Source organism: Accipiter gentilis, chromosome 23 (assembly GCF_929443795.1).
Source record: "Accipiter gentilis chromosome 23, bAccGen1.1, whole genome shotgun sequence".
NCBI classification, from domain to species: domain Eukaryota; kingdom Metazoa; phylum Chordata; class Aves; order Accipitriformes; family Accipitridae; genus Astur; species Astur gentilis.
In genome coordinates, this window is record NC_064902.1 from 20,429,776 (window position 1) to 20,441,920 (window position 12,145).

Consider the following 12,145-nt stretch of genomic DNA (forward strand, 5'->3'; position numbering starts at 1 on the left):
ATCCTTGTCCCTAACAGACGAGTCACCACCCATTTCTATACCTGTTAATGTATTTTCTGAATGACAAGTGAACTTTGTTGTTCCCTTCAACAGAAGGGAAAAAACAAAGTGTTCCTGTTCACCTCCCACATGCTTAACTTCAAGCACATGCTTCGCTGCTAAACTGAACAGGAATGACTTAAGCATATGCTTAAATGCTTTCCTGATTCAGACTCTAAAAATAGGAACAGTTTCTGTAGTTCCTCTTTCTCCTGTTCTCCTAATGACAGACAACTATTGTGCCATGTCATTATGACAATAAGATAGCTTAATTGCCCTCTTTCCAGAAGCTGTCAGTTCTGCTTAACTGGTACATAATGTATGCGTCTGGGAGTAAATGTGTTAATATATCAGTCACTTATATGTACCATACATTTTTCGCCGCTGTATTTAAAGAAGGCCCTGGGTTTTATGACTGACTTGCTAGACATTATATTCATTGATATGGGCAGCAGTGGTATTACTGTCTTATGACTCATTTCTTCGTGAAAGATGCATGAAATAACTTTTCCCTCCTTCATTTACTGCACTTTTTCAACTCAACTTGAACCTGAACATGAATTTCCCCATACTTGTATTTAAGGTGTGGCTCAAACAGGCCTCCTCAAAAATGACAATGTAAAATGAACTGGCTGTTCCTGTAACTAATCAGGGTTGATGAATCAAATTCGGAAACACCTGTAGTTGTTTTAGAATATTTTGTGCGTTGTACCTATAGGAACATAGTCACTGAAAGCATACAAAGAATAAGGTTCAACAATATCTACAACATGTAATAAGCAGCTATAAACTGAAAGCCTTTAATTCTCTAAGAAGTATCTAAGTAGTACTGGTAAGGTCGCACCTAAATATACAGCCTATGCAAGCTGGCTCAATTCTCTTTCATATTCCCCCTCCTGAGCACGATTATTACCAGGTTCCCTCTATATCCCCTCACTGCTTCTTGTGTCTTGTGCACTTAAGAAGTTTTTTTTTTCCTCCCACAGTCTCTCGTTAAATTGTAAACTGGAATGCAAAGACTTTGTATGAGTTTCACTGTTTTATGAGTCTATACATTGCTATATTAAAAAATATGACAATGGCAATTTTTGTGTTTATATTAGTAATACCTTCCTTTTCAGAGAAATACAACTTGCAACTCATACATGTACTTTTGTAGGCCTTCAAAGAAGGCTGTGAAGACATAAAAAGGGAGGGAGAAAAAAAAAAGCTGCATGAAAAATAGAATAAACTTGACAACAACAATATAAAGCTCAGTAAGATTAGAACATGCAGCTTGCTTTGTTCATTTAATCCATTTCTCACTGTTTCCCCCACCAATACTTTTGTTTTCAAACCATTAAAGCATGCTAATACTTCTAACCAGTCTGGTTACAAAGTTCCCAAGGCTCTGGAAATCAGTAAAGCCACACTAACTCCATTGAAAGAACACAGGTGAGACACGGAAGTGCTGAAGCGTAGGAACTTTGTCTGGAAATGGCAGAGTCACTGTTTCCTCTCAAGTGAAGTGGAAGCCAAAGCATATTGTCAGGTAGAGTGCTGGCAAGCGACTTCAGGGGCAAGAGTACACAGCCCACAGAGATTTGTGACACTTATTCTGGTGTTAATAATCAATTGGTACTACTGCTACAGTCCATAAGTCATCTGTTTCATACAGATGTAAATAGCACACGCATCTGACCAGAATTGGAAATTGTCAATACTACTGGAAGTTATAAATTCAGTTCTGAACTAGGAGTTGTTTCCAACCTTTTTCCTGATGTTACGTAAGTGCTATAGAATGAAAATTCCCCAGAAGCTGTTTTTTCCTCCAAAACCATTAATATATGAATGAAAATTCACATTTTTATTTAAAATGCAATTCCTCTGTCCCTTCTCCAATGATGTCACTACATAAAAAAATGCACTGCATGTCTTTGCTTATGTAGTAAGAATAGCTGAATAGCCAAGGTTACTAGTGAAAAAGACTAATCATATTTCCGTTTATAAGAGATAACGTTTCTTTTGATTTTACTGACACTTGTTCATAGATGAAGTATGCTAAAAACATTTTCCACATCAATAACTAAAGAACTTACTTGATTTTTTGAATCCAGATGCAATAGTCTGTAATGAAGAGATCATTAAGGATGTAGGCAGGGTCACTCTCCATAAAAATCTTGTGAATGTCCAGCAGACACTTCAAAACTGCAGCTTTTCCTGGAAACAGATTTTTATTTTTGTAATTCACTAGAAATCATAATAGATAATCTTCACCATCTCCTCACCTTTGAGGCTTTAATATACAGCTATCTTGTAACGTGAAGTCGATTCACAGTCTCAGAACAGCAGTAACATGACTATGACCTTTAGTATCCACATCTATGTGGATCCTCTGAATTCAGTAGGAATCTCTGCAAGACTGAAGCCTCAAGGCATAGTCATGCGTGTAATTCTCTACAGCTGAAGAAGCCCCCTCCCCCAGGTTTTCCACTTGTCTGAGCTGTGCCGGCCCAGACTTTAGCACAGTCAGACAGTGCACCATAATGAAAAAAAAAAAAAAAGAAAAAAGGTGCAAGCTGAAAAGTAACTCGCAAATAACAAAAAGTTATGCCCCATCATTTATCTGAAGAAAGGGAAAACCTATCTTCCCATGTACCTCCACAAATACCTGTGTTGGAAAATAGTAAGGTTGGGAACACACAGCCCACAACAGGATTAAGCACGCAGGAACCACAGCAATCGTGTAAGCCAGTGTAAGTGATGCCATTACCTAACATCTAACCATTGCCTTAAATTAAGCAGAAATTTTCCTACTTCTGCTAGTTACAGAATAATTTGACAAATTGAGACCCCCAGAAAGAAAACCTCACTTCAGGCTCAAGAAGGTGCCATTTGACATACAGTTGATAAATGCAGGTAGAGATTAAAAACTTGAATGTTTTCTCATTCTACAACCAGAAATCTTTTTGTAGTTGGTTTAATTTTCTTCATACGCAACCACTGTTTATGAAGAAAAGAACTGATTAATGTAACCTCCAATTAGCTGGAATGTCCTCCCTTGGTTTTCTGGTGAAAGTTGCTAAAGGGTTAAGTGCTGGAGCACTAAAAAAATAAAAATAATTATTTTCACTGTTTAATGGGGGGGAAAAAAAAACCATTCAAATGAAAACAGCCACTACTGCAAATGGAATCTAATAACCCTCTCCCAAGAGGCTGGCTCCTCCTAGGCTATGAAACCTGAACATGGATGAAATTACATTTTACAGATTTAAAAAAAAAAAAATAAAAAAAAACAAAAAAAAACGGATCAGAACTCCCCCTGCTGTTCAAGCACAAAATTTATTTGTTTGTTTTTAAGTAATTCCATGCTGAAAAAATATAGACAGAATGAAAGCTAAAGGGTGTGGAAGATGGCAATAAGGAGAAAGAATGTGGAAGGTAAAAAGCCATGGCAAACAGAACTGAAAAACCCCACTGGTTTGGAAGAGACAAGCTGAAGAAAAGTCAGGAAAGAAAATATAAAAACACAAAGATGAACTGTTAGATTGTATCACCGTCAATGCTTATTAAGCCAAGCTTGTCAAACTTAACTATTTTAACTGAAAAGAAGTGTGCTCTTTTAAAAAGAAATATGTGGAATTAAAATTTTGCTAATTTTTAAGGTTCTAGCTGTCAAGCTGCCAACCCACACCATTTACAATATCCACTACTGTTACTCATCTGCCAAGTAACAATGTAAATTAGTGACTATAATACTAATTCTCAATAAAAAGTAATCTTTCTTCATAAATTAAAGATTATAGTGGCTTAATGGTCCTCTAATCAGAGGGGTCGAAAATCTAGTCAGACTTAATAAAATAGGGAACCCTACATACAAGCAAACACATGGAGCACAGCAAACTACCAAACTTCTGCTTTCAGAATATGTATCTTATACATGCACCCTATATACAAGAAGTCCTTACACAAAACTGCATTTAACTCCTTACCACACCAATAAAAAAATAAGAGCTGAAGAGCAAACACTATTTAAGTCTTAATGTAGGATATTCCGTAACACACAGATGATTCTTGGCTTATTTCTGTGAAATTCCATACAGTAGGTTCTGCCTTTGGATAGCTGCTTCAGTCTTCAGTAGACATCTGGTCTTAACTTTCAGGCTGTGGTTATGTATTCAGTAGTATTACTACTTACACTACTTACTTAACTACTCTTTGTTGCACTCCTTTGCCACCTCCTTTTCCACAGCTCTTTGTGATGTGCCAGTGCAAGTATTTGTGAAACCATACCGTGAACTGGATCAGAGAACTGATAAAGCAAAAAGATGAACAGGCTAGGGGCTTTTTTGGCAGCTATGTTGGTCCAACTCACTGAAAGGTTGTCTGCCAAAGCAAACCTAAAATGTGCTAGTTTTAAAGGTCTTACTTCTTTTATAGCCCTAGGATTGTCATTTTTTTAAATTCACTGTATACTGGAGTTAAGAAAACCATGGAATAGAAGATGAAGACATGCCAATGATAACCGGTTTCATTTTCTTCACATAGCTTAAAGAGGCAAGCACATTTAAGTTCAAGGGTGATGAAGAAAAATTGTCTATTTAGAAAAACAGCAATAAATGTTTAAGGGCAGGCACAAGAAACTTTGATAATCATCTCAGGAAAATATGCATGGTTTATTTTTAAGTCAGTTTTCGCATATCTTCTGTGTAAAGTTAGAGCTCTGCATTATACTGATCAATAAACACGCTGCTTTTTGTGTACAGATACTATTTCCTGATTATTCAAAACCAAAACCCATTACATTTAAAAGTACAAATAAAAATATTCCAACTTATGTAACAGAATAAAACATATATTTGATCTTCTAACTATTAAAATTTAAAATGTAGAACTTAAAAGTGTGTGACTTAAGACAGACTCTACTACCCTCTATTTTTTGATGTGAAGAGCTGTGTTAAAGGAGGACAACAACCAACTTGAAATTGGGATATATTGCAAGATGGGATACCAAATCTAAGTATTAACCCATTGTTTTTCTGAGACAAAGGTGGTTTTCTTTTCCTGCCATTAGAAATCATTACACTGCTGTTGGGGAGAGGATGAGCTTTAACTTCAGAGAAAAAGCAGCAAAGAGGCTGAGCAGACAAGGCAAAAATCATGGAAGTCAGAGCATATGTCTGCAGATCACTGGATTCTTCTGGAGTTCATTGCTATGACAGCTGGCAGATGACAGCCCACAACTCGAATTCTACAGTTTCAGAAATCCAGTTCTCCTTCCACAGATTAGTTCAAAAAAGAATACAATTTGACCCTAGTTCTATATCTGCCATTTAATACAATAACCTACTGATTTCACAGCATCAGGAAATTCTACCAGCTTTCATACTGAGTATTTGGAAGCAAAGGAAATTAATAGTCCCATCATTCTATTTTACATTAAGTCATTTTTCCTGCAATGTTTTTTCCACATTTTCAAGAAGGAGGAGCATTTACCTAAAGATAAACTGAACTTTGCTGTCTCATTAAAAAGAGTGAAGAACAGCACTCTTAAAAACAAGAAAAGAACTCTTATGGCCTTTTAAATGAAAATGTCCTGGTAATAACTTACCCAGCTAGGCAACAGTACTATCTCTTTTTAATGGGTATTATATAATCCTTAATCTATTAGTGTTAACTTCCGTATGGAAAGAAGCAAAGCATATTTTATGTTGCAGAAAAGAGCACAAATGACTTTCCTCTTCACTATTAGCTCATAGATGGTAACTTCCAAATCAGTACTACGCAATGGTAACACAGTGTCAGTAAATACTGAGAGAACCAGCCCACACCACTTATTATAAATCTACTGAAAAGAAAAAGGGCTCCATATATTTACATAAAACCCACACCTGATAAACTTTTGTTAGTCAACTGTCAAATGCAGTATATACATTTTGTTGGACATAGCACTGTAGCTGGATGTACCACTGCATTTCATACACTTTTTTAATCCTATCCAAAGAACAGATAAATACAGTAGATACCCTAGATAAGTATGCTGAATTTTGAACAGTTTTGCTGAGGTATTTTAAGTATTATAGATCACTAAAACAGCATATGAAAAAATCTGCTGAGGACCTCAACATTAATCAGCTTAATGCATTTGCCTTACAATTAACACTTTGTGAGGAAGTCTTAATTCAAAATAAGAAGTGTTTCAACCACACGCAAGGATCCTTAATAGCTTAAAAATGCAGTATCCTGTACCTCGGAAGTGATCCACCATCATAGCACTAATATTTTTAGAGTCAAGTTACATAACTTTAGGCGTAAGAGTTCAGTCCCATCAGAATTCTTAACTATTTTTAAATAAATTAGTTTACTGTGCTTATTATTACTATTATCGAAACATTGTATTATACTATGTCCCAGTTTCTGTTACCAGCATCCTGAAAGAAACCCCAAGTCAGGATGAGGCCAACTCAAACCGATTCTTAAGTTAAACACCAGTCCTCTTGCATCTACATGAAAAGGAACAGTTTTGTGGTACTACTTAACTGCATTCATTATCTGTTAATTGACAGTCATTTTTACCTGTCTTCATCACCCATGTATTGCAATACAGTGCCAAACTGGTGAGGCATCATTTCCAGTCAACAATGAGGGTAACAGAGTATTTAATGCTGTAATTACTATGCTCTGCACATTGCATAGTTTGCTAAGTATTTTGTAAAAACAGAAATTCCTCAAAAGCATGACTCAACTTCCACTGAAGTTTGAAGAAAGAAACATTTTGACTGAACAAATGTGCCTTGACAGTACAAGCATTATCTACAAATCTATTTCTTTTAAGAATACATAGACACACTTCACCCCTCCCAACTTGTGATTATAGACAGGTAATACATCCATTTTGTATCTTCCCCAATTCTTTGGTAGTTGGCTACTTAAAAAAAACTTAGCGCTTTTCACACTATACACACACTGTAATAGTAAGTACTAATTTGATGCACAAACCCCAGAACTTTCAGAAGTTAACATTAATTACCATTACCTTCATCATTACACTGCTAACTTGCTAACGCCCCTCCCAACAGATTTATGCCCACATGAAGGAAGTAAGGTATTTGTGTCTGCTTCCCAGGCAGCCCCTGGAGATTATCACGGCTCACACTCAAGGTAGTGTCCTCTTCTCCGCTATTAACAACTCCAGTTGAAGTGGACACAGATTCTTCTTTCTTGAGGCTTGCACGTGCCTTTTCAGCATCTCGAAGATCCACGGCCAGCTCTGCGGAGGCAGCCCGTCGGACCATCCTGCACCGTTTCCCAGGCAACCAGCACAGCACAGACACACACAGAACGAAGCCAGACCTGCTGCCTTTCTTAACTTCTGCTGCTGCTTCTAAACCATTCTAACCATCAACTAAAGAAAGCTGAAATTCTTTTAAAGCTTATGGCAGTAATTTTTATGCAAATCACTGAGGTCAGAAAAAGCAAGGCTAGCCTATCTCTTGCCCCAGTAGAGAATGAGTTCGCATACTCCCCCAGAGAAGACAGGGGCTTGGCTGTTGGAGCAAGACCATCACGGGCGACACAAGGAGACAATGACAATGAGCACTACTGGGGCCACTGGGATTTAAAAGCAGAGGGTAAGGAGGCAACAGCAGCTGCATGTCCAACATAGGAGGATGGAGTAGGAAACCTGACACACAGTTATTGTAGATGCCACCTCTCTTACCAAACTACTGAAAATGCTTCGTTGGATCATCAAATGCTCACTCCCATACCATTTTCCATCACAACATCAAGATAAAAGGAAATAGCTTACCTCTCACGTATCCTCTTAAGAAAAAAGTCTAAAAGGCTGGCAGCGCTGTATGATTTCAGTTTTGTTCATGGAATTTTATTTTCACACTTACGAACAGGAGCATAAGCCAGTGGAGATAAGTAAAGAGGGACAGCGTGTATCTTCCCCCTAAAACTTCACTACCCAACTGTTATAATGTAAATGGTATTTTGAATCATCAATACTTTTTGGCAGTAACAGAGATTAATATTGCCATTTGTGGTTTGTTGTTTTTTTTTTTAATCCTACAACTCACAAGCACTGAAAATAAACCACCAAAGTGCTGTTTCTCAGCAATTCTCCTGTCCAGGAAAAAAAAAAAAAAAATAAATCATCTAACACCGAATGCCTTTTTTGAAAATAGTAACTCACAATAAACAGAAAAGTTGCAAGTAACTTTAACAACCCAAGATACAAACATGGTTGTGTATAACTGCACAACTGAAGCCGGAACAACCATAGGTTTGAAAGTTTGTACTATTACATGAAAGCTGTCTGGGATAAAGAGGAATATATAAAAAGAATGTTGCTGCTGAAAGAATAATTTGCAGTCATTAAGATGATGACAGCTCCACTCCTGAATGTGAAACAAAACAAAGCTACAGATGTGTAGTCAGTTTTTTATTCTTCAGTTTTAAATGTTGGGGTTTTTAAAAATTTTATTATTTTTTTTTCAACAGAATAGCTTTCATGGTATTCACTGCTTGTTTTTTATGAACAGCTCTACTTGGCTGTTATTTAGAACTGTCTTATTTTCCTAATAACAAGCAGAGAACTAAGATAACATACGCAAGTCAGAGATTTTTGCCTCTTAAGAGGGAAAAGTTACACAGGACGTACTGAATTAACAATGATTCAAAACAAGTTTTGATGCTGATACAAATTCAGGATTTCTGTTCTTCCCAGACTACCACTGAACTTAGCACAGAGTCATCTCAACCATTTTGCCTCAATCCCACAAAGAACTGTAACACTGAATATGAACCACGGAACTACCCCTTGCCCTCAAATACGTGATTCTGAATGACAATACTAAACCGGCACACACAATGGAACAGCTTAGGAATTAAGATAGCTAGATGTCAACTATAGTTATTTTGAACAGGAAAAAAAGAAAATAGTTAATGGACTGGCTCAGTTTAACAAACAAACAAAACAAAACCCCAGAATATCTAATTCTAGAAAAACAAACTGGCAAGGAAAGCAGGAATTCAACATTAGGGTAAGCTTCCTTTCTGTCAAAATCCTAACATCACTGACAAGGGTTAATTAAAACAACAGTTCTTCCAAACAGTAAATCACACAGGGAAGCTGCCCAGATTTGCAACTGCAAAACCATGATGAACAGAACTTAATCAAACAGAACAGCTGGAACAACTGAAGATGATGCTGCTTTAACAACTTCCTTTAGACAGAGACAAATCATGGAAGTTACCAGAAATCCTTCCAATCTTTTTTAACAGGGCTTCAGTCAGGTAATTAAAAAACACAAAGAACAACAAGACTGCTGCTATACTTATAACAATTAAGTGACCCTGCTTTGAAATAAAAACTTAGACACCTTTAGGATAGGGTCTAAAAAAATTACAATATCTACCCTACTGAAACAAAATATTCATTAAAATGTCCTTTTCCAACAGAAAAAAATCTCTTTACAGACAAATACAGTATAAAGAAAAATACTTTCAAGACCTTTTCCCTAAAGCTTTGCGAATCACGGTTGGACTATCCTGATTTACCAAGATACAGGACTGGATCAAAGATTTTTCTAAGGATGAGACATTCATAACATTTCTTCTGTGCAGATCTTCTGGCATGAAAAACACAGCTGAATTTACACCACAACTACATGTATTACCCACTGGCTAATAAATGAGCTGCTTCAGGGGCTTTTTCCTGGTAAGGACACTAATTTTGTTCTCTTCTCTCCCCAGCCCCATTTTCACAAAGCTGCAAGGTGTCCAGAAATGTCGATATCTATCAAGTTTGGGTAAAACTGGCCAAAGGATTCAAAAGTTATTAAAATAACCAGACATACAAACAACGTGGCTATATCAGCATCACTTGCCAACCCCTGAAAAACTTACCTAGTTGCAGTATCATGACTGTATCATTGAATGCACGTGTCACTAATCCAAAATGTCTGTGTAAGGGATAGCATAGCACTCTTCTTCCAAAAGATACCAGGACATCATGCATGCTAGCAAAACTCTGTGTATATCGGTGAAAAATCTGAATTAGTCTGTGTGCTTTTCAATACAAAGAATTAGGTTTTCATTTGTTTTTCTTTAAGGAAAAAAGTCACAGCAGAATAGAAAAAAAGCACACTTTTATATATCACGTATCTAAAAATCTGTATTTTAATAGACGTGGAAATCAAGACATTAAATAGAAACAAGGCGCTGCACAATTAGTTTGCATGGCAGGATAACAGAAGTCCTACACCTTTTGGTGGTTTTGAATTTAAAAAAAAAAAGTATGTAGAGAACATTAGAATAAAACATCTAACTCAAGACTTTTCCTTCTTTAGATTAAAGCAATAAATTACATCTGTCCCACATTATTATATCTATTAAGGGGAAGCTATAAAAAGCCTTTTAAGAATAAAGAAAAATTAAAACCACATGATATTAACAAAATACATGTGTACATGTAAGATCTTTAAAAATGATACATGACTCTGCCTTTCATGAAAATTATAGATATTCAAGAGAGGGATAAATATATCTGCCTAGGGAAGGCAGTTCATTGTCCTCCTTTACGAGTGAGGAAGACCTCTAATTTACTCAGGCCAGAGGCATTAATGAGTTATTAAAGACTTTCCTAAGACAGTGATTTCCTTTCCAGCTTTCACTTTTAAAGACAAAATATTCCATTTATGAATTCAAATAAAAATACCTATTTCATCTTGAACTCTCAATTTATTAAAATTAATAAAAATGCTTTGCTGACAGCCAGCACTTTTTTGCATTATATGACTACCTCAACTCATTTTTCATTTTAATGGATCGCTGGTAAGCATTTAAATCATTTATGTTTTGTTATTTAATATTTAGAGTCTAAGGTGTGCACATGTCATGCACAGCAAAATGGCAGTCAGTTCAAACAAACCATAGCTGAGGCAATTTTGTTTACAGATTGATGAAAACACCCGCCTCTACATGGTTTGTATAACAGATATAGTTATTAACAGCTTGGTGCCAGGAGACTGAATTTTCTGGGTGTGAAATATACTGTTGGCACAGGCTGCGCCAAGAACTGCTATATTATAGGATAAGCACATGCAGAAAACCCCTTCCCTATGTTAGGATATGGATCTGAAAAAAATTGGAGAGTTAAGGCAGTCACTGCATTTTAACTGCACTCCTTTGTGACTTGCTACTGCAGAACATTCAATTGGAAACAAATTAAAAATAACAGATCTAGAAAAACAGTTGTCACTGAACAGGTTTGTATATAACATTTGCCACTACTGGAAACGTTTGAAGGACTGAACCTCAGAATCCTGTCAAATTTCATTTTTGATCCTGCAAACTGAGACTTGGCTCAGTAATTTCAGGAATGAGGACGGGACAGTTCTTTCTAGCTGGCTGCCATCATAAGAAATTATGGATTACAAGCCAGTTAAAGTCCCTTCCTTCCACTTCCAGCTCCGTAACAACTTAATTACACAGGCTTGCATGCCTTCAGTAAACAATCTGAAAGTGCAGAGAATAGAATTCGGTTTGTTTCCTGTAGTCTATGTTGGTTTCAAAGGGCTAGCAGCAACTAAACAAACAGGGATGTGGCAATGACACTGAAAAGAAGGGACAGGTAAAGCCACATATGTCCACTAACTAACTCTGCAAGAAACCCAAAACAAAACTATTCAGCGCATGTCTGAAAGATCACATAATCATTAAAGCCTTAATGAGACAACAGTTCGACAACTATAGAACTGAGCTCTTTTTGCTACAAGAATGTGGAATTCAGCTTCTCCATGATAGGTGGAAAAAAAATCCCAAACCACCATCTTTTGATTGAATTCTAAGAGCTTTTCCTATCATTGGGTTTGCATTTACTTCTGGGCTTCCCAGTTCCACTCTCCGATGTACTCTGAAGCCACACAGCAGAATGGGGGAGAAGCCAGAAGCCACCTGATTTGCAGCCAAGAAAAAGAGCAAGCTAGAAGTGCAGAGTGATGAACTAGGAAGGCTGAAGAAAGGCTCAGCAGTCAAAACCCCCAGAAGTGAACAATAAGCTGCTTTACTAAGGCCTGCCATATTCAAAAGTTATTAAAGCATATATCTGAGGTAGGGC

General features: G+C 36.7%; 1 protein-coding gene across 5 annotated transcripts in view; it reads right to left on the reverse strand.

Moving 5' to 3' along the window:
• The window catches only part of SHQ1 (SHQ1, H/ACA ribonucleoprotein assembly factor), a 61,063-nt gene that overhangs the window by 22,816 nt on the left and 26,102 nt on the right, over window positions 1-12,145 (reverse strand). For all 5 annotated transcript variants that reach the window (XM_049827091.1, XM_049827088.1, XM_049827089.1 and 2 more), the window contains exons 10-11: window positions 9,934-10,057; window positions 2,118-2,238 (exon numbers count right to left, since the gene is read on the reverse strand). In XM_049827091.1, the coding sequence (XP_049683048.1) occupies window positions 2,118-2,238; window positions 9,934-10,057 (245 nt within the window). The remainder of the gene's footprint in view (window positions 1-2,117; window positions 2,239-9,933; window positions 10,058-12,145) is intronic.